The 22579-nt window shown below is 34.1% G+C and overlaps 1 protein-coding gene across 50 annotated transcripts in view; it reads right to left on the bottom strand.

The window, feature by feature from the left end:
• Nucleotides 1-1147: 1147 nt before the first annotated feature.
• LOC125658761 (muscleblind-like protein 1) overlaps nucleotides 1148-22579 on the bottom strand; it is a 126377-nt gene continuing 104945 nt past the window's right edge. For 24 of the 50 annotated variants that reach the window (XM_056150085.1, XM_056150079.1, XM_056150071.1 and 21 more), the window contains 8 exons: nucleotides 22430-22504; nucleotides 21314-21358; nucleotides 18370-18558; nucleotides 16513-16749; nucleotides 12085-12150; nucleotides 11047-11206; nucleotides 9535-9621; nucleotides 7297-8829 (listed from right to left, as the gene is read on the bottom strand). In XM_056150085.1, coding sequence (XP_056006060.1) covers nucleotides 8588-8829; nucleotides 9535-9621; nucleotides 11047-11206; nucleotides 12085-12150; nucleotides 16513-16749; nucleotides 18370-18558; nucleotides 21314-21358; nucleotides 22430-22504 — 1101 coding nt within the window. In that variant the 3' untranslated portion in view covers nucleotides 7297-8587. Of the gene's footprint in view, nucleotides 9622-11046; nucleotides 11207-12084; nucleotides 12151-16512; nucleotides 16750-18369; nucleotides 18559-21313; nucleotides 21359-22429; nucleotides 22505-22579 lie in introns of all 50 variants that reach the window. The other 26 variants (XM_056150100.1, XM_056150096.1, XM_056150097.1 and 23 more) reach the window with 10 other exon arrangements.

Here is a 22579-nt window from a genome sequence, read left to right on the forward strand (position 1 = left end):
CAAAATCAGTGGGAAATTCAACACAGAGCAAATATAGAGAATATTACAAAAACTTTAAATTTCCCAATATTTAGTCTGTAATAAGCGTGTTGTTTCAATATATTTTATTTCTCGATAAAGGTAATACCTTACTATAAAATCTAAATATGTTTCCATTATATGGTATATAAAACAATGGAATCACAATATAATCGGTACATAATTGATTTTTAAAATTTAGGTTTAGCCAACTATGCAAATTACCCTAACCTTCCATTGTTTCTGCAATCTAGACATTCCTCAAGTAAAATTCACATTTCATGTCATGTTTGATCTGAAACGATTCAGTATATTCTTCGTAATAGAAAAAACAACCCACCGCAATAATTCGCGACCGTGAGTTAAGGTTTTTTGCAGTACTGGAATCGTGGGGGTCGGGTTCAAACCATAAATACAGGATACAATGAGTGGGTACTGTTCATATCTGGTGCTAGCTTTCTATATTTTAGTATACGTCAAACACTGCTATATTGTTCCGATGCCTATTGCGTACTACGCGTTTCCACTGGTGTCGACTTCCTCGTACCATACAAACCCTAACTACTCATTAGTATCATTGTGCTTGTTCTGACGTCCATATTAAATACACCACTGTAACAAATGCAAAAATAAACGATATCGTAGTCAAACTCGCCTCGCCCAAGATGTTCACAAGTTAACCATAAATACACCACAGTAGTAAAGTCTTGCCTGACCAGTAGCCCAGTGGTTCGATTCTCGATCCCGGCATCGCATCAAATCTTGAGACGATTAAAATAGTAACTGTTCCTTCGCCAAGCGTCAAAAATTAAATTCACAGGTCTTTCGGACACGACTTTAAAAAACGATAGGCATTCACACGATAAAGAGTCCTTACTGCTATGACCCTTAATGCCATACATTAGCCAAAATATGTGGCACTTCACCTAAATCTGGCGACATCTCTACTCGAGTGAAAAACGTAAAACAATACACAAATATTCTTGCCTTTACAAAGTCACCTTTCGTGAGTGCAGTGAATTTTTCAACAGCATCACAATGACTGAGATTTTAATCCCACCTCTTGTGAATGCTCTGAATCTTGCACATCCCTAGACAGGTGAAACTTTGTGTTCATACAGCTTCCAAATTTCTTTTCAAAAATAAGTTTATTGACTACAACAATTTGTTGAACTTATTTTTGGAATTAAAAAAAGGAATATCCATAAACCAAAAATATCTATTTACAAATATCTTGTAACAAAATCATAAACAATTGCGACTCTCCTTGAAATAACTCACATTTTGTCCATAAATAATGATATAAAGATCTTTTTTCGAGTTTTGACTCGTAGGAAAAAATATGACACAAGACTTGGAAGACATAAGCCTTTGGCTTCTCCCACATAGTATCGCAACACGAACACTTATAAATGCGGCTTTTTAGAGTGCAAATCTAAGGCATGCTGGGATTGGCTAGTTCCGGCTACACACCAATCATTAGATTGGCTACGTCGAAGCAGCGGAAGCTTGTGATTGGTTGCCCAGCATTGCAGATTACCTAGCAGCCAATAGGCGAAGAGATGGTTAAGTACTATCACAATACTCATTACATCATTGGCACTAGGAAATATTTCGGGAAACGCACTTACATCGAGATCACTTTTCCAAGAAATTAGTCATGTTCGTGGAACATTTAGCACCAAATGAGATCATATATAACAAAAATACAACAAAACTTCTTGGGGAAAAATTCTGTAAAAAACGCAACTAAGTTAGTGAATTGGGGGTAATGATTTCCTATTTTAAATACATCTTGCCTGCTAAGTGCTAGATAAAAAAGATACAAAAAAGCAAAATTATCCTTTGTTGGTAATAAAAAAATTGCTATATATAATGAGAGCAAGAACTATAAACATCTCGCACAGACACAGCGCAGTAATTAAAAAAAAGCAACGTTTACTGAAGCTACTCAGCTCAGCCCTTGTATAAAAAGCCATAATAGTATGAGTCCCCAAAATACCTCCTTGTGCCACCAACGTAACGAGAAGTGCAACAACTCAAAAAGGCTTGGTCTAGTTCTACAGAGACGGGCCGGAATCAAACTGGACATGGAAAGAATTCCCACACTCGCCAATTTGATTCCAACATTAGTTAACAACACTTTTATAGCAGTCATCAGCGTCTCCATATATTTGTGCATTTTTTCATTATAGATTGTTTCACTTCATACATGTTTTTTCTTTCTTTCTTAAAATAAAAAATTATCTAGCACCTTGTAAAACAAACGAATCAAACTTGTATACTGAGAAACCATTTTAATGATCAGCACCAAATAAGAACAGAACTTCTGATTGGCCAGTTGTTCATTTGCTCAGCCAACGGGTGTTGTTGAACTGTTTAGCGACAGTTAGTGTCGTTATATATAGAAATGGCAAAAAGTTTGTAACTTTTTAACTAGAATGGCAGAATAAGCTGTGCAGTGTTAAATGCGATTCACCTTGAGTCAAGATTCAAAAGACGAAGATAGGCAGCGCTTTTTAGAAAATCACCGGTAAATCAAGAAAATACATCACAAAGACGTAGGATTTCAATTCCATCTATTCATTGCCTATTTTAGTTTGATTCTCACATTTTCTGTCAGAAAGTTTTGGAAAATTTGTCTTACTTTTCTAACGTCAATATCTTTTGAAAGCTTGCCGAATGTTCGGACTCGTTCTTAATTTTCGATTGATAGGTGAATAAATCTTAGCGTTCATTCACTGAAGTTGTCCAAGGAGCCAAAAAGTGAGACAATGAAACAATACAGCGAAAATTCAGACAACAAAGAAAAAAAATTGATTTCAAAAGAAACTATTTACACGTAACCATGACGTTACTATGGTAACAGTGACCAGAAGATGTGAGATACTATATATACACACGCACAATAAAGAGGACAACACAGTCGGTATATTTAGGATTATATTTTTGAGTTTGGTAAATGGCGTCTCTTTAAGAGCCTCCGAAGCTATGCAGACAAAACACAATAGTAAGCGAATGGAAGGGGAGAGTCCCAAACACATGGGACCCCGCCCAGCACAAAAGCACAAGCAAATCTACATGATAATAGCGTCAGATGAAATAGTGACCTGGGGTGTGCGGCCAAAATTTACACAATCTGAAATATTTTCTAAACCAAGAAATATATATGTATATATACGTAAATATATATGTATCATACGATAAAAAAAATTTACAATTTAAAATCCATCACCGGAGTTGATTCTGAATGAGTTAATGAAGTCTACATATACTTTCATGCAATAAAAACACAATCTGTGTGGTTAAATACACATAGCAGGGTAGAGGAGTCTTTCTCTTCTTTTTTTTTTTTGGGTCTAAAAATAAAAAAAAAATGCAAAGGAAAAGAAAAAGTTTGTTGAGATTAGATGATGCTTGTCTGTCTGCTGGCTTGTGAACTGTTGAACAGTTCTGCAGTTACATGGCTCACACAAAGCTTGTCATTAAGCATTAAACTAGTCACCCTCAGAAAGCTAAAGAAACATGACAAAGCAACAGCAACATCTGTGTCAGCAACTGGTAAATCTACTCAGCAACACTGCATTAAATTAATAGAGCCAATGCTGGCAACTTCATCAATGCCAATGTTTCTTGGTTAGAGCATTGTCTTAAATAATGCAGGCTGCACAATATCCTGTTGCAAGGTTGCAAGAATGGCAGGTGTTACCTTTGCTCTACCATGTTGCTCGGACACCAAAATCAACCCTCAGAATTCAGCATAGAGGATTACATGTAAAATGACTGGACTCAAATCATTTGGGAAGATTTAATCACTTCCTTGAATTTTTTTCTTCCAAAGTAGAAAAATTAATTTTTACTAGTTGATGGTTCGTGGATGGAATGAATACTGATAGCAGAATACTGAATACAATTTCTGGTTCCCATGGCAATGATTTGAGTCCATTATTTGGAAAAATACACAGTTTGCATGTTTTGTCAACTATCGGTCTAAGAATACATATAACAAACTAGAAAAAATACATTTCTCAACACAAACCTAAAACTAGAGTGGAAAAATATCTCGAGAGAACATTACATGTCCATTCAAAAACACAGTTTTATAAAATGTCCATAGGCAAACTTAATCTGCATAATCATGTGTCAAACACACCCTTCTGTAATCTGTATAAATCTTATACAGAAAACTTTATCATATGTCCATCAATCATCTTTGCTCATAGTCTACATCAAAACACCATTGCAATTCTGCATTAAAAGTAATCTTAAAAAATAGCTAAAATGCCTCTTATTCACAATATTTTGCAAAATGTGTGAAGATAAAAAAGGGGGAAAAAATAATGCCTGTGACTGTTTTAGAACTATGAGCAAAGATTTTCTGTCATTTAAAAATGTTAAACATGATGATGACAATATTCATTACAAGTCACATAACAAAGTTAAAATTGAATACTTATTATCACAAATAATGAAACAGTGAATCATTCCTTTGTAGTCCATCATGAAGCTTAATGAAGAATGTTAGCATATTTTATGTAAGTTTGTAGTTCATATGCCCCACTGGTTTCAATCTGCATGCAATCAAAGTACTTCTCCCTTTCTTTGTTAATTCAGTAACGCTAGAAGTCAGCCAATGATTTTTTTTTCAAAAAAAAAAAAGAAGAAACAATCATATATATCTTTCAACTGCAACAAGAAAAATGCAAAAAATTTTAACAATGGAAAGACAAATTATACAGTATAAAATGGAAACCCCCATGTTTTTCTTCCTCCTTACAGATAAGAGTGAAAGTAAAATTACATATGCCATTATATCAAAAGTGAAAGTATACAGATGATAAAACTATTATGCATAAAACCTTAATGTGTCTGGATTCTTCTCTGTGGTGTCCTTCAGTTTTACCCTGTGTATTTCTCATCTTTCTCAAATTATGTAATCTTTTTTGGAAGAAACATCTTTCCCCATTAAACCCATAAAATAGATCCATTAATCTACTTCCCAGCACTTAGCATCATAGAAAAGTCCTTAGTATAATTTGGTACTGAGACAATAAAATATACACACTACATATATATATATATCATTGATATATTTACATGAACACAAGTTTCTTTCTGATCCATACTGATCATTAATCGACACACATGGAAAAAATCACATCATGAAAAATTCTCAGAATGGTTGAATTAAGTCACATGACTTGACAACATGCACCAATCACATGATCACGATAAGAAACATATATTATCATATTACTTGACAAAAAAAATATGGTTAGGTTTTTTTTTTCATTTTTGGAAGATATTCATAAAGATTTTATATTAGCAGTCAATATTGGGGTGTATCTGTAACCTCTAAGTAGGTTAACATTTCCAAATATGGCACATGTTTGCTGCAAGTTTTGTGTAGGTATTTGGTGCACTACTTAGCTACATCTGGTGGCTGGGTTCAGAACCCCTCTACCCAAACACAGGAAACAGCACTAACCTTGACCAAGGTTAAGGTCATTTGTGGGATTTCATTACCCATCTACAGCACTATTTCTCCAACATGGCTGACCATATCAAAGCTTGACAGAATTTAAGTGGCATTATCTGGGACATAAATGTCAGCAACTTTAAATCTTTTTCTTTTTTTAAAAGATCAAAAGAAAAAAATTATATGGCACATATTTTGAAAAAAAAAAATTGTTCATATAACAGTATTAGTGTGCACCTTATAAAATTGCACTTTCATATCATCAAAATATATATAATTTTACAACAATTCACGAAACTAAAAACTAGACCTATAACGACTCTAAATATAGATTCACAGTTTAAAATATGTGACACAAACATTCAATTCATAGACTATATGTTCAAGCCAAGGATGGGTGCGTTTTTCGTTATGTACAATGGTCATCTGGAGTTTGTCTCGTGAAATCAAAGTCTGGTCAACTAATCATCTTGACGAAATAACAAAACAAACAGGATATATATATTATAATGAATACATATGCACCATAATCAAGAGATCAAGATTTCTATTGACTATGACTTTGTTTCCACGAGAGGTCATGACCTTTATAGCTATATATAGCCCCATACAGCAGCCCTGGGAGTGCGGCTAAAAGTTCTAAGCGAAAAGCGATTATTCATTGTAAAAAATGTCTTTCTCAGCCCCGATTATCTAAAACATTTGCGTAGTGAATAAAAGTGTGAAAAAGTAAATATATCACATGTTTGGTTATTTACCATTGGAAAATGAAAAAATTTGGAACAAAGTTTAAAACACGAAACTTCTCTGATATGACTCTACTTCTGTGGAGAGTTTGTGTATAAAGAAAATTGAGCTAAAATACAATTCAACACAATTATACACAGATGTGAAGAGAGCAAAAGAAGCCGAGACATGCATTGGTCTAAAACAATCGGAAACAGAAGTCAGTATGATATGCTTTAGCACCACTGGTACTGGGTAACTATGGCAACTGGAGAATTTGAAAATGAAATCAACTTTCACTTTTCCATTCTTTGTGGTACAGGATCTTGTCCCAATACTGCCTTTGAAGAAATCAAAATAAATATTTGTGTGGTGTGTTTTGTGTCCCTTTATAGAAGACTCCCATTGCTTGGTGTATGATAGTATTTGAAGATCCCCATCATTTAGAGGGTGGAAGGGTGACAGGGATATGGTAGTATTTGCACATGGGTCGTGAGCACCTCCCACGAACTGCATCACGACACACAGCAACGCGTCCATCCGTCACTTCAACATAGTCTGAAAATCAGAGAGGGAAAAAGTGGTCACATCAACAAAGTCAAGCCAGTTTAATGTGAAATTCATGATTTCTACTTTCACTGTTAAGCCACAAATTTCCGTAGCTTTCATACTTGAGTGAACTGAGATTGAAAATTATTGTTTGTTTTACCATTACAAGAACTCATAAATTCAAGGACAAGAAAATGCACCATTGTTTGTAAAACACATTACATCTGATAAAATAATCACCCATCCAATATCTTATTAATCGTAATTGTGATTACAGGAATTTTGACTTCATTTCTCCAGAAGTTTGTGGCAATTGATGAATTACATTCCATTTTTAAAAGTCCATGGAAAAACCATTGTTGCAGCAGCACTTGAATATTTTTAATGTTCCAACAAGTTAATTATGCTGGATTTTTACTAAATCGATTCTTACCTTGCAAGATGTGCACCTTGTCGCACAACGGCCGACTACACCGCCCCATCTTAAAATCGAGGCACACTGGGAGGGTGTCCAGCAACTGTAAAGGTAGTGAAATCTCCATAACACCACACTCCTCCCCATCCACTGTCACAGGGAGGGGAAGGAGAGGCTGAACTTAGTAGGGAGTGTGAACTCTCTACTAATGTTCTAGCTCATGGATATAAAAGGAATCTCAATATCTAAATTAGCAGAAATCAGTAAATATAAAGGAATTTTAGTCATAGCTACTGAAGCAAAATAATATCAGTAAACATTAAAGGATTTCCTTCTTTCTACTCATCTTTGATTTAGCAGAGAATGCAACCAAAAATAATGCTGATGCAACGTTAAGATTGTACTGTGAAAACTTAAAAAGCATGCATGGGAGATATTAAGATATTATTGGTTTAATTTTACAAATACACGATGCAGTTAGTAAAATTATATTTCGTAATTCCCAAGATTCCCATCACCATGACAACAAAAAACCAAAAGTCTATTCTGGCATGTACAATAATTGTCACACAACATATACATATTTCAGGTCAGTTTCTCAAATCACATCATGCACCAAGATGCTTGTTACAAGTTATACATGCCATAGTTATTTATGTGTCATGGTTGATAATTTCAGTGCAAGTGTAATAGGTGTAAGTCTGAACCTACTGTTATGCTTTTATGAATCAGAAACAAAGAAATTATCACAGCTATCGTAACTCCTCTATAGAGTATACAAGTTCCCTTTCAACCAGACAATTTTATTTCACTAGATATCATACCCTAGCTCAATGTCTTCTATTTTTTTCCTTCTGAACATGATATACAAACAAGATTTCAAGAATTTGTGAAGTGATCAAATTGTCTGGGCTCATCACTGAAAAATTTCAATGTCTTTAATGCCCACCTGCACTTTTCTTCAAATATCAAACCCATCTAACATCAGTCACACATCAGGAAGGTTGATAGCGTTTATTTTGAAAGAATTTCAAAGAATTGCAAGAAAACTAATCAGCAAGCTGTCGGTTGGAATTCCTAGCGTCTGTAAAATGTCACTTAGCATCATGAAAAAAAAAGCTTGCAGAATAAGACAACAATGACAGAAACTGTTTTGCCTAGCTCTCTAGTAACAAATGCCATTTCTTTCTTGGATTTTCAGCTGAAAATGAAAAATATGGTTATGGCTTTCTAGCTTTTATCTTTTGAACTGAGACACTATGCTGCAATATCTATGGTGACAGGAATCATGGGATAGATAAAACTGCAGTGATCTCCTTGTGTCAGTCATGGCCAATATTTTTGTTCCCCCAATTAAATCCAGCATTCAAAAAGTCAAGACTGGCTATGACAGAGAAGTTCTATTTCCATTTTTTTTTTGGGCTTCTTCTCTGACAAATCATGTCAAAGCTGCCATAAACATGCTTGGCTTTTTGAACTACTGTAAAATGGTTGCCATGACTACACACACAAAGCCTGGCGCACGTTACCTGCTGATTGGAGTCAAAATAATTGACGTTATGAGCGTTAGTAGGAATCAAACTGGCGGCAGCAGGGGCCGTCACCACTGCTTCAGGCACGGCAGGGGGGAGAACCAATGGCACTGTTACGTCGGATTTTAGTTTTCATGACCAGAGTTACGTGCACATGATGAAAGCGATTTTATTTGAAAACCGCATGCAGGTGACCAAAGCGAGTTAATAAGCACACAGGTTAAATAAAAAAAATAAAAAAGAGAAAAAAGAAAAACATTATAAAAAGTCAATTAAATTTGTGCTGGAAAGTAAAAAAAAAAATTAGTGAACAAATAATAATCAGTATACATGACTTATCCTGACTCAGTGGGATCACAATATTCTTGCCCATCTTGAGAAAAGAAATTCCAAAGTGAAATTTTCTCACTAAAGAGAAGATTAATTTTTTTTAAAAAGTAATTTTAATATACGTACATCCCACTGAATCCAAAAATCACAACACATATAGGCATGAGAAACATGCATATAAATCATTCCAAATGATACTTAGGCACAGAAATCAAATATACTGATATTACAAGTGCAACACTACCAGTAAATAAATGTTAGTAAAATTAGTGATTCTTGAAACAGTAAAGACACCAGCCCAATTCTCTGGACTTGTCTTCCACTACATCTACATAGTCCAAAATAAACAGATAAAACTAACAGACTTTGGTTGGAATTTAGAGAAACTCAGAAATGTTCTTCCAGTGCAAGTAAAATGCCCTGTCTACATGTACTGATGTCCTGTGTTACGTATAGAGAGATAGAGATAAAGGGAGACCACTCACTTGACACGGGAACATATTGCTGTTGAAGAGACAGAGCTGGAGATGGCGAACCGCCAGGATAAACTGTGGTTTGTGGAGCACTTTTGACTGAGCAACAAAAAACAGCCTCATTAATTACTGCCACTCATCAGAGGACTTCACAGTTACAAATGTTCTTACTCCCCACCCCCCAACACAGTCAAATGGAAGCACATCTAAGTTTTTAACATTCCCCTTTTCAAAGAAATTGTACAATTAAAACATTCAATCAAAATTGGTTATACAATTCAATCATGGGATGTTTGAGAAAACTTTTAATTACCAATATACCATATATATATATATATATATATATATATATATATATATATATATATCTAAAATTTGTGAACAGGGTTCACTCTTCAATTGATGCAATCTGAATTTGCCAACATATCAATTCAGCATTGTGGATTAATTTATTCATCAATTCCACATTTTTAATTTGCGACATTCTAGCTGCTTTGGAAGTCCTCTGATATGATTTCCATAAGCACAAACCGGCAGCTTTACTCGCACCAATTTTGATTATGACGCTGTGATCACGCGAGGATCAGGTTGCCCATTTACAGTCCGACAAGACCATAGACGAGTCTTATGTTAATTAACGGGCCACTGAGCCATTGAGAGTAAACATGAAAAGCAAATATGGCAAGCAATTAAAAGGATGAAATTTCATGGGATCAGCTCAATGCCTATTGTCTCTCTCAATGCATCCTTTATTTTTTTTTAATGTTTTGACATATTACATAAAATTTCTCAAAAAAATCTACTCCAAATATTTGATCATTCCGACATTTTGAAAGTTTTAAAATGTGCAGAGTTTTTTTTGTCTTTCATTTTCATTTTTTTGATCTTTCAACAAACTTTGAGTATCAATTACATAGTCCTTTAATTTCCATTAAATGAAAAGATGCTTTAAGAGAAATTTTGATAAGAGTCCAATGTCTTCAACTCAACAGCTCAAAATCTTATTCAGCACAGAATGATCGATGCAAAAAAATATCACAAAGCTCAAATACTGAGTCTACTTTCAGAAATATGTTTGTACACAAGCCAATGGTTATCAAGGAATATTCATCTAATTTGTAAAAATCAGGCAACATGTAAAATATAATTAAATTGATTAATAAAAAAAAGCCTGCAAGATCATGCCATGCTAATGTCTTAACTGGAATCAATTTGGCTAATGGACATGATGATTATTAAGGCAAAAAAGTTTATACATCTTGTACAAAGGCTGTTATTTAATTGTGCTGATCATTCATAACAATTTAAAATTTGATTTTTCATAGCAAAATACTTTGCTTTTTACTGATCTACACTATTTCATTTTCATCAAGAAACAAGGAATCTACAGGATTTACAGTTCAAATTCTTTTTCTTTTTCTAGTACTATAATGTGCATCAGCACCAAAAATAAAATAAAAAATAAATCAAATTTTGAACTACTTAGAAATGACTTGCACACTTAAAAAGTTGAAGGAAACTTACATGCTACAGTGCCTGGGAAAAATCCCCCTTGCTGGAAAGGCATAGCCATGTGTTGTTGGAACATAAGTGGATTAACACCAGGCTGGTACATTGGTAGTCCAGTTTTGCCATCTGCCATAGCAACACGCTTATAAGGAATCACTTGAGACACTGGGCTTTGCTAAATACAAAGGAAAACCTTTTGGTTAGTACTCGATATTCACCTGTCTCCCAAAAAGCAACAAAGTATAAGCCTAACATACTCCTAACATGCACCTACCAACTTAAATATTTCGAGTATATAAATCTTAGGGAGTTGGAATGTTTTTTGTATTGCCCAGAGCCAAAATAAAAGAAAGTATTGTTGATTAGCATACATAAAAAGTTAATACATCAGAAAATAAAATTTTAATGCCCAAAACACCCAAAATGCACTTTTGTTCAAGAACTCAGTCCAACCCAATATGTGTTGAGTGCAAAATACAGAACTAAATATCTAATAAATAGTATAGAAATTGACAGGCAAACTTGTACGAGGATATATTTCGTTTATGAAAACTGATTCAGAGAAATATAATATTCAAGCAATATATGTATAAAAGAATTCTTCATTTCAAGAATGTTACTACTTTCCCCAAATATAATGAATTTTAATTTTCAACACTTTAACTTATATTTTTTCTGCATTCAATTTGCATAATCACATGACAAATTGTTTTTTTTTTTTTGTTGGATTTACTTTCTAAGAGAAGACACAGAAATATACAATCATTTAGTTTTTTTTCATGCAGAAGGTGTGTACAGTGCTTATGCTTCACAAATGTAGCGACACTCCAAGATCTCATCACATGATTCTTTAACAAAAAGAGTTCTCCTTCTCCAATTGTCTCAGAATCAATTGTTCTCTAGATATTAAAAGCTATACAAATACAAATGTTTGGAAAAATCAAGCCTCAATATCAAAGAAACTAATCTGTTGTCAAGGTGACTGTCATGTGACTGTGCAAGTTTTTCTGAAGCAGACTACAGCTACATGCAAAGCATGATGGGATATAGTACCAGTACTAGATCATCAGCGATTTCTCGAGGTCGCTTCTTGCTCGTAATGACCTCTACCACTTGCGGCTAATTAGTATGCAGAGCACATGGCGATTTCGGCCAATGAAATGGCGGCATGGCAGGGTGGCAGCACATGACAACAGCAAGCGGCAACAAGGCATGATGGGTAAATGAAAATAAAAAAAGAAACAGCACCATCGGTAAAAATGTCAGTCTTCATGCATTGAGTTTTTTTTTCCAGTCTTGTCTAAAATCATATAATTGATGTTTAAGAAAAAAAATAAAAAAATAAAAAAATTAATAAAGCTGAAGTAAAGAATTTTGACATCATGCCTGTCTGAAAAAAAAAGATATATTTTGTAAAAGTTAAAATCTACTGAGGTATTAAAAAAAAATGTTAAATTTTTTGTTGATCTACAGTATGTATGTCATTGTTCCCACCACTTGTTAGAATATCACAAACTAAAAACATACGAAAGTGCCAGAGAGATAGGTACTCATTTCATGCACAAAGAAAAGTAAGAAATTTTCTCTACAAGTTCAAATCTAAAAAAGTTGTGTTTTAATTTTTCTTCAAATTGTGGTTCGGTCAAGGAAAAAATGTTTTTTGGTTTGCTGTTGAAATGTGACCATTAAATAATAAGCTGCAAATAAAAAGAAAAAAAGGAGATTTATAACATCACAGTCTGTCTCATCTTACACCTGAAACAAAATTTATACAGAAAGCCCACACTTGAAATAATTCCAAGAAATGTCCAATAGAAAATACTCAAATTAATTCAGTATCTAATTCAATTAACTAATAAAAAAAAGAACAGCTGGGCTTTTTTTGGTGCAAATAAACAGTCAAATCACACCTGCTTGATAGCACTAATTTCATATAAATTTTAAAATGCTAATGATTGCCCATTCTAAACATTTTACAACTCAATTAACAAGTGCTATTGAGTAAATTCTTGTACCTCTACTCTGTTTAGAATGAGCAAAAGAAAAACAAAATCACAAAATTAATGCTTAATTTCATTACTGTTTGTCAAAACAGATTCAAACAAAAACTCTTTTAATCTTTTTCACATTTGATTTTTCCAAGTAAAACCCCAGTTAATCTATCGGAGGTTGAGGAGTTTTCATCGCTCCTCAGATAACAGAACAACTACATTATATCTGTTAAAATTTCAGGCCTCCTCGTCGGCCTCCTGGAGATTTTATAGAATCTAAAACACTAGTGGAGGGTTTAACAGTGCATCGATATTTCTTTCCTACAGACAGATATAACAGACAGACTGCCTATGTAAGGGATTTTATGAGTATTGAATTTCTTTATTCTCTTTGGAATTGTGTGAAGATAAATGTTGACACAGTATGGCAAACTTTGACCATGCTCCTTGTTGTGTCATTAAACTTGCTCACCTCATGTTTAGTTACAGAAGTGATAAAGTTACCTTAACAGACAATGTTACCTTAACAGACAAAGTTACCTTAACAGACAATGTTACCTTAACAGACAAAGTTACCTTAACAGACAATGTTACCTTAACAGACAATTCTGCATTACCTTTAAGCACAAGCAAATTCAGTGCTGTGCCACTTTCTCCCTAATAGTTTTTTTTTTTTTTTTTTCATGTTCAGTGCACTCACTGAGGATCTTGGGTTACAACAGACTCGGGGAAAAAAACCTGATAAATCTTTAAAGGTTCTTTCTCTTTAAAGATTCTGGGGTCATGATGATAAATCTTAATCTATCAAGGAAAAACATTGTGGTATTAAGTCTTCTGAGAGTATATTTCATGTAATGCTTGAATTTTTCAATGAAAAGGTTGAATTAAAAATGCTTCCAATCTTAAAATCAAAGTACTGAAAGTAATGAAAGCTTTGGTATAATCCCATGCCACCAAATTCCAACACTTTAATGATGCTCTAGTCACCAAATTTGTTCAGCATTACCATCTCATATAACGTTTCTCGTGTTTAAGAAGCTAAAAGTGGTGTTCATCTAATACTGCATACAGCGGATCTAATACTGCATACAGCGGAAATGTTTAGATGTTTTAATGCGCAAAAAAGAATTAATCAAAATTTGAATTTAACGAGTTTCTTTTGAAGCTGAAAATGGATGTGTTAATACCTGCACTTTGAATCAAATCTTGGTTCAGTTATCCCTAAACATTTCTTCTAGAGGCTCACTCTTGAAAAATCAATAGTGAAAAAGATAAAAACAAAATATTGATTTTTTAATCACCTTTTCAAAGAAATGATCACATTTCAAATATATCAACATAGGCCCTATACTATTTTTCTTTCTTTACCAATTCCTTTGAAACAAATGTCAATAACATCAAAAGGGTATCTTTAAACGTTGTTCATACTCATCCCGTTTGTTTGGCTGTGTGCAGTGACGTCAACATCAGAGGCTGGTGTATCAAAGCAGTTTGTTTTTGTTTACATCTAGGTTGTATAAATACTGACAAAATCCAACTAAGGAAAGCTCAAGCTTAATACATAGAATATATGTAATTTTTATCACCAAGTGATAATATATTAAAAAAAGTCACCAATCACATCGAAGCATATCAGAGATAACCTGTTGTTGTCAAACAATACAACCAATCAAAAAACAGCTACAAGTAAGAGTATGTCATTTTTTTTTATCAACCAATCAAACCAGTTCTGGCATGCTGAAATTTTGGGTCACTGACTTGGCCTTCATTGCAGAGCCCCCTGGAGGACAAATTTGACTAGGGAAATTGTAACAGTCGATCTGCAAAAACTAGTCAGACTTTGGACTTGATTTTATTCTTCATTAGGATTTTTTTGGTACACGGTGCCGTGAGAAGAAAGAATATATATTTCAAAAGGTATTTCTAAAGGGTTAAGCGGAGTTCAGAGTGCACGCACAGTAGTTGTAGCAAATGTAATGGCCAGCAAAAGCAATTTTTTGTTAAAGATATTTAATTTGTTTTTACTACACATTATTTTCTCTTTTCTTTTTTTTAACATCAAAGTGTCAATGCACATGTCATTTTAAAGTAAAAAGCAGCAAAATCAATACAAATAAAAGATAAAAAAAAAAAAGCTTTGCAAATTGACTGGCCATATCTATAGAGGTCAGGGTGAGAGGTCAGGCAGATTTGTTTCTTTTTGCAGTTAAAGATTACATCATACATGTCAAGTTTTGAACTTTCACTATCTTATCTATGACAGTGGAAATGAAGTGGATAACTGGCATAGTTTTCTGCTATACTTGGTACAAGGCAAAATATTTCAATTTTAATGAAATTGGGCATAACCTACCCAATAACAAAGAAAGTCCCAGAGTAAAGTATTTGTGAGCAATTACTATGTTGCATTTTTAGAACTCTAGAGGTATTAAACTTGACATCTATGATCTAGGGACAGTGCTTCTTCTAAATCTAACTTAGCATTAAAGCTTTTGGGTGCTGTAGAAATTAAAGGAAGGAGAGAAAATTAAAAAAATTAGCAGATTTTGTGCCTTTTCCCAGGTAGAGTAGTCGTGAATTAAAATGATAGGAAAGGGTTCAAAGGTCAAGTCTAAGGTTCTAAAAATAACCCTGACCCAATTCACAGTGTTAAAAAGTTTTCACAAAATCATTCCGCATAGCTTAATGTGATCATGCAAAAGCATTGCCAAAATTCAAATTCTCTTCTTGTAATACTGAAATTCAGATTCCCTTCTTTTGCCTGGTGAATAAATATTTTGTCCTTTTATGATGTCTGGCATTTCAATCAAAAGTGACTAATGGAGAAAATGATGGACATCTGGAATGCAATGGCACAGACCACAAAGAAGAAATAACAAAAAACTGAAAATATTACAATTCTAATTACAAAGTCAAACTACAAAAAGCCAAAAAAAGGAGTACATTGATTAGCATTTATGCATAGGAAAACAGAGACTACAGGGAAAGAGTCGTTTACAAGCAGAAGGAGTCTCAATGTGAAGATGCAAATAATTCAACTCAATCTGTCCAATTTCATTATTTTCACATTCCAAACAGTCAGAGTTAAAAGTGTTATTGATAAATCACAATTATCACCAGAACAACTACTTTACATCTTCACACTAGCTTAGAAATGGAAGCTCTTTTCAAAATCAGAGGACTTCTCTTCAAAAAATGTTTCTTTTCTAGATAAAAGATTATAACTCTTTACATTTTCTCAGCATCCCATATACTTAAATTCAACAATTTTGGCCCACAATTATTTTGTTTTCCAGCCTAAAATGAATGCAGAATAGAAAATAAACTTTCAAGAAATTATCACCATACTTGAAGTTCTTGAACAGATTCACATTCAATGAAATGTTAAAATGTAGAAATTTCGAGATTGTCAAATTGAAGAGTAAAACATATTGGCTGCTGCAGTAAAACGTCCTCTCTGATTTTGACAAGACCTGGGAGAGAAGCCTACCAGAGCATGTGCTGCAGAGGAGTTAGCTCTTTGTTGTGCTGCTTTGATCTGGGCCTGTAAATGTGGGGGCGGGTGGAAATATTTACACGAATCTCGTGTACACTTCCCCTTAATAAAGTCCATACAAACGGTCACCTGGTTCTCGCACGTCTCGACTGTTACATTATCTGGGGGGTGTGCATAGCGACATTCGCTGGGCTGTCGCGTGCAAGACCCTCTCTGAAACTCTCGACATACCTGCAAAAGCATTCAAAAAAGGCCAAAACAATAACATTAGCTACTACCGGTACAAACATTTCCTCTTTCTTTCTCTGATAACAGCCCGCAATTGTCTAAACCCCTTCATTTCTTTTTTTCTCCTCCAAAGTTAGAATAAAATGAATTTTTGGTACAAAAAAGCAAGAGCAAGCATATTAAAAAAAAAGAAAGAAATTAAAATGAATTCTTTTTTTGAATACTTCTGCTCAAAGATGAAGCTTGGCAGCAACCAAGGCAGAGAGAGAAAAAATGAAGGGGTTAAAACTCATGTAAGCATATACACAATCCATCACGAGAAAATGTTGGCCATTATTTTTGTGAAGTTTTGACATGTAAGAGCAGGGTTATATTATTGGCAATAGCTGAAGAAATTTACCTCATATCTACCCCCACTACATCTGAAAGAACTACAGAAAATGAAATCACACCAGAAACCCTTATACAAAACAGCAAGTGGACCCTAAACGGGGATCTGTAGTCAGAGCCATTCCCGACTATTACAACCTCCAAGAGAGAAGAGTCACATTCGTACTATGTTTCAACATAAGATATGATGAAATACAGAAATTAAAGCAATACTCTAGATCAAGTTCTTTAATGTGGAAACCAATTTTGAACAATTCCTTCTTCGACATTTATCATAATGGAATCCATATGAATGAATCATGATCAGAATTAGTCCAGAAATTTATTTTTAGTTCTTCTGTGATACATTTATATACTTCTCACAACTCTTCCTACTCTTTTTGGGGGTTACAATGAGTCCTAAGGAACTGCGCAGACCATGTCACCCTGTTAAGGTGAATTACTGGAAGCTTTTAGATGTGAAAAGCTTAGAAGTGAGCAGCATCTAATCAAGTGACCTCTGTAGGCAGGTGTTAATTCTATCTTCAAGCCCTACGAAAAACTCTCTCAATGTTGCAATTGTTGTAAAGTGAGAGCAAGATATTGTAGAGTATGTTTTAATAAGAAGGTTCTCATCAGCACCCCTAAAGAAATCCAAACTTTGAAAACCTTAAGGTGGAAAGGTCATCGTATGTCAAGGCCAGAGTCAGTTTTCCAGGAGATTCAGAAATGTTACACTGGTTTTTGGGTATAAACTGGTAGATACATGTCATTGCTAGGAAGAGATACATTCCAATTGTCCTATTGGAATAGAGTCCAATACGAGCACTACTGTTGTTTTATATGAAGGTTATTGTGACAAGCTATTGTGTACAGGGGAATTTGCCATGTAGAGGTCATATACTATTTATAGATCATAAGGTACGTATATACTCATCATATACTATTTATAGATCATAAGGTATATATACTCATCATATACTAAAATAGCAGTACAATACTAGACATGCTTTCTTTGTATTTTGTCTCCTTTATTTAATTATTCACTATCAACCCACCAGCATTTAAAAAAAATCACTTTATACTTTTTTAATTTGCAAAAATTCCAAACAGGAAAGTCTCCCCCTAGAAATAAAGGGGACAATACTCCTCAAAATACAAAGCAATCTTCTATAGTAAACACAAATACTGCCCTATATTGTACACAGATAACACATTTTGATTGGTCAAAAACAGTTGACACAATCATCTCACCTCTAGTCTGTCTGGCCGGGTTAGTTTATTCTGGGCTATCGAAGTCGCAGCCTGGATGACACCGGAGATTGGCTGGGAGGCAGACTCACTAACGGATGGTGGAGTCACAGAAACGGTCTGCATCCCTACGTAGGGGTTGTAGGAAATAGATGTGGGGGTGGGAACAGAACCGGCAAGATATGGGTGTCCCTAAATACACAGAAAGATTGAACTTCAGATCAACTATTAACCATAAAGAGGCTTCCTGAAATTAATTTACAGAACAATTTATTAACAGTATCAAGTTACAATATTATATATCAATGACAAATTTTTTACATGAATTGCATTATTGCATCTATAATTACACTACTGTGAAATACATTCAAAAGCATGAAGCGGCATGATTTTAAACATAACTGTTACCGAGTCTATTAAAAACTTATTGCATAAACCATGATATTGTAAAAGATTCAAGTGAAAGTTGAAATGCTAAATATCAATTAAACAGAAAGCATAGTGTGTTTTCAAGAAAACTTTAAAAATTTTGTAATCAATTTTTTTCACCTCTGGACAATTTTTCAAGTAAAAAAATATCTCAAGATATAATACATATAATGGGACATAGGGCCCCTCATCAACGCAATATTAAGGGGCCATTTGCTAATAAAACAATATCAATGTTTGTTGCATGATGAGTCAGACATGCTGCATTATTACTACATTGGTAATCAGGGTGGTTTTCAGGGGTATTTCCACTAGACACATGACCTAAGACAGGTGAAAAAAAAACATATCTAAAACCACTCGCAAGTGGTTTTTTTTTAAATTTCCTGTCAAGACTGTTTGTGAAATAATCACTTTTAGGAAGGAAACCTACGAATTATCACAATGTCTGGGGGGGTGATGGTGGAAATGACGGATTTTTGTTCATATCCTTTATCGTGGGTTGTATGATATATGCACTAATCCTGCTACATTGATTTTGCCATTATGGTCTTTTCTTCACAGTGAAAATAGCATGATTTCTGAAGGGAAATTGCTATATTTCTATCTAATTCGTTAAGACAAAATATTTCCAGAGCTTATTCAAACGTTCATCTATCATAAACAGAATTTTAAATTTTAAGGCCATACGTGATGTTTCTCAATAATGTATAATTTTTCAAGACATTTCATATACAATTCACTTGTATTCTATCTCATTTCTACAAAAAATCTTGGAGTATATTACCAGGAAGTTGTATAAATGAACTTTACTGTAGCAAAGAAGGAAAGCGAAATATTTAGACTGATAGGGTATCAAACTTAGGACCCTTGCATTACTAGTTAGGTGATTTAACCATGGTAGAGCTACCAAGTCTGATATTCAAAGTATGGTAACATTAATACAACATAAAATTGAAACCTAGTTTAGAAATTATACAAGAACTTCTCATATTGAGTAGATGAAAAAAGGATTTTAGAGAAAGTATCAGAAACATCGCGCATGTCCCAGGGGTCGAAATTAACTTTTTCTACCACAGGCTAATTTTAGCCTGTGGGTAAAAAATCCACAGGCTAAAATGAAAACCTACAAGCTAAAATAAAAATAATGAAGCAGTGCTCTTTTTTCATGTTTTTTTTTTAAAATCAATTACAAGTATTTTCCCCATCATTATGCATTACTGAGCCTTGTGGGTCAACAGGCATCGTTTGGACAAGACACTAAGTTACGTAAGTCATGTTTAGGTCTCTTGTTTATCGCACCTCTAATCCACAACCTGTTTACCGCAGGTCCAATTTCATGCCACATCAGAGTTGTCACTAGTGATTTTTCAAAGCGCATCCGGGACTCATGGTTTTATAAGCAGCACGATCATGAGCCCCATGGACTTTTTTGATAATCGTCTACGCGGTGAGCAGTGCACTCGTGTCATCACTACAACCCGACCTCAATATGACAGTAAATTAATTTAGATAGGACATTCTCATGATTCTGATAAAAATAACTACCGGAAGACTTGGTAAAACATAGACTTCGACTTTTTTTTCTTCTTAGATCAATGAATAACAAAAACCTCATACTTAGAATTCAATTTAATCACCCCTATAGGTGAACAGGACTCGTGGCACATGTATTTTTCATCATAATGCGATGTCGACCTCTAAAGCATTTGTTTGACTCCGAGTTTCTTAAAAATCGTAAAAGAAAAATCCGGATAGAAACGGTTGTTGAAATCGATCGTTCATGTAAGCGTTTGTATGATTCAGAGTGCAAGTTTAAGAAAAGCGAATGGCGCATTACCGTATAAAACGGATACGATACGATCATAGTTTGTAAATCACCACTCGCTAAAATTTTCGAGTGTCCACTATTTTTACTCGTTATTTTTCAAATGTACTCGCATTTTGCGAGTATTTCTCGCTAATTTCAAGCCCTGATGTCCTCAAGTAAATGGTGATAATTTGAAATTCTGAATTTTCAGTCTGCTTGAGGGAGTATAATTCTTGTGAAATGTACCAATTCTGCTGTAGGGTCTTTTGTTAATAATAAAATTAGAACTTTGTCATCACATCATTGGCAATATCCTTTCTTCCTTTTACCGGGTCTTTAATGTGCTTTAATGAACCAGTTTTGAAGCTCTTATGACAAAAACGACTTGACCTGCTTCCAACAATATGCTGACAATGACATTGTAATTTAGAGGAAGCAGTGTTTTTCTAGGTCCTGTCAGATTTTGAAATAATATACATCAAAACAAGATAACTCTTATAAATTCTCATAATTTGTGAAATAAAAAAAACTAAATGATGAAATGTTTTCGTCTAGAAAGCCAGCACAGGTTAATTATAAAGCTTGCTTTGTACGAATACAAGAAGCAAATGGACTCTATAATATTGCAGCGCTGACAAGTTCTGTTTTTGTCGGATGATTCACAAGCTTGCTTTGAACAAAAGCAAGAACATGAAAGAGTTTACTTGCATTTGTGAGGACCCCCCCTGACCATCCATAAGCTCTGTCGGGAATCTGAAACAGCCAAATTTATCTTGTCATTATTAAAAATTATAATCAAAGAAGCCATGAGCCATAAAAAAAAACAAGCGATGCAAGCATATCTGACTATATACGAAGAGAGCTTCCTGTCTTCTTTTAGATGGACCCACTTTAATTAAGATTCATATATATTAATTGAAATCTTTAATTTCAATGTGTCAAAAGCCTAATCATTTAATAATTACAGTCAATTTGAGAATTATGGTTGGTGAAAAATATTTCAAAAAAAAAAAATAAAAATCAACAGATATGCCAATCCAATTTTTTTCATATTACATATCTATAAATATTCAAGAATATATATAACTCTTGATTCCATCTACAAAGTGTATCAAGATAATAAGAATGCAGAATATACAACTCTTACATACAGGTGACAACGAATAAGTGCATTAAATTAAGCATACCCGATTTTACAAGGTACACAACTCTTGTGATTTTTAAAAATTTGACGAACTACAAGCTGAAATAAGAAATGTCCTGTGTATATATATATATATATAAAACATCATGAAGCAAAGCACATATCTACAGTCTACAGCCGAGAAGTCAATTGCTACGATATAATGATGATAGAGGAATATATTATTGTAAGTAAGTCTGGGACTTTTGTTGCTTTTTGTTTTGTTTTTGACAGACGATTGCCATCTAGTTGAAGAAAACTTCCCCAATCTTTGTCACTCTTCATTCAAAATTTTTAAGTGTACGAATTTCAATAACATCTATGCATGCTGAGATAAGGTGCAATAAATTAAAATCTCACGATGATATGATGTATCATTGAAATTTCAAGACAGATTCAATGATACACTCACTGATATTGTTCCCTCCTTGCCTACTAGATCCCCCCTTCTCATTTGCACTCAAACAGCTCTGAGGATTTTAAACTGATGAACATCTTAAGAATTTCATAAGTTTCGCTTGACCCATCACCTATCTACACTTCAGAATAGAGGACTATTTAATAGCTGCCCCTGTCCCTAAAGCAACATAAGTCAAGAGAATTGTGCCTGGATGACAAAGAAAGGTAAATTCTGTGTTTACCATGATGGTAGGCAGTTGCCCTGTAGGGTAGAGGGTGGGCAATGTAGCCATAGATCCCTTACTGGTTGGTGAGGCCTCGGAACAGAAAGAAAACATGCAAAAAACCAATTAGTATTCCATGTCAAACTGGTGCATAAAACATAAACAAAC

Source organism: Ostrea edulis, chromosome 9 (genome assembly GCF_947568905.1).
Source record: "Ostrea edulis chromosome 9, xbOstEdul1.1, whole genome shotgun sequence".
NCBI lineage: Eukaryota > Metazoa > Mollusca > Bivalvia > Ostreida > Ostreidae > Ostrea > Ostrea edulis.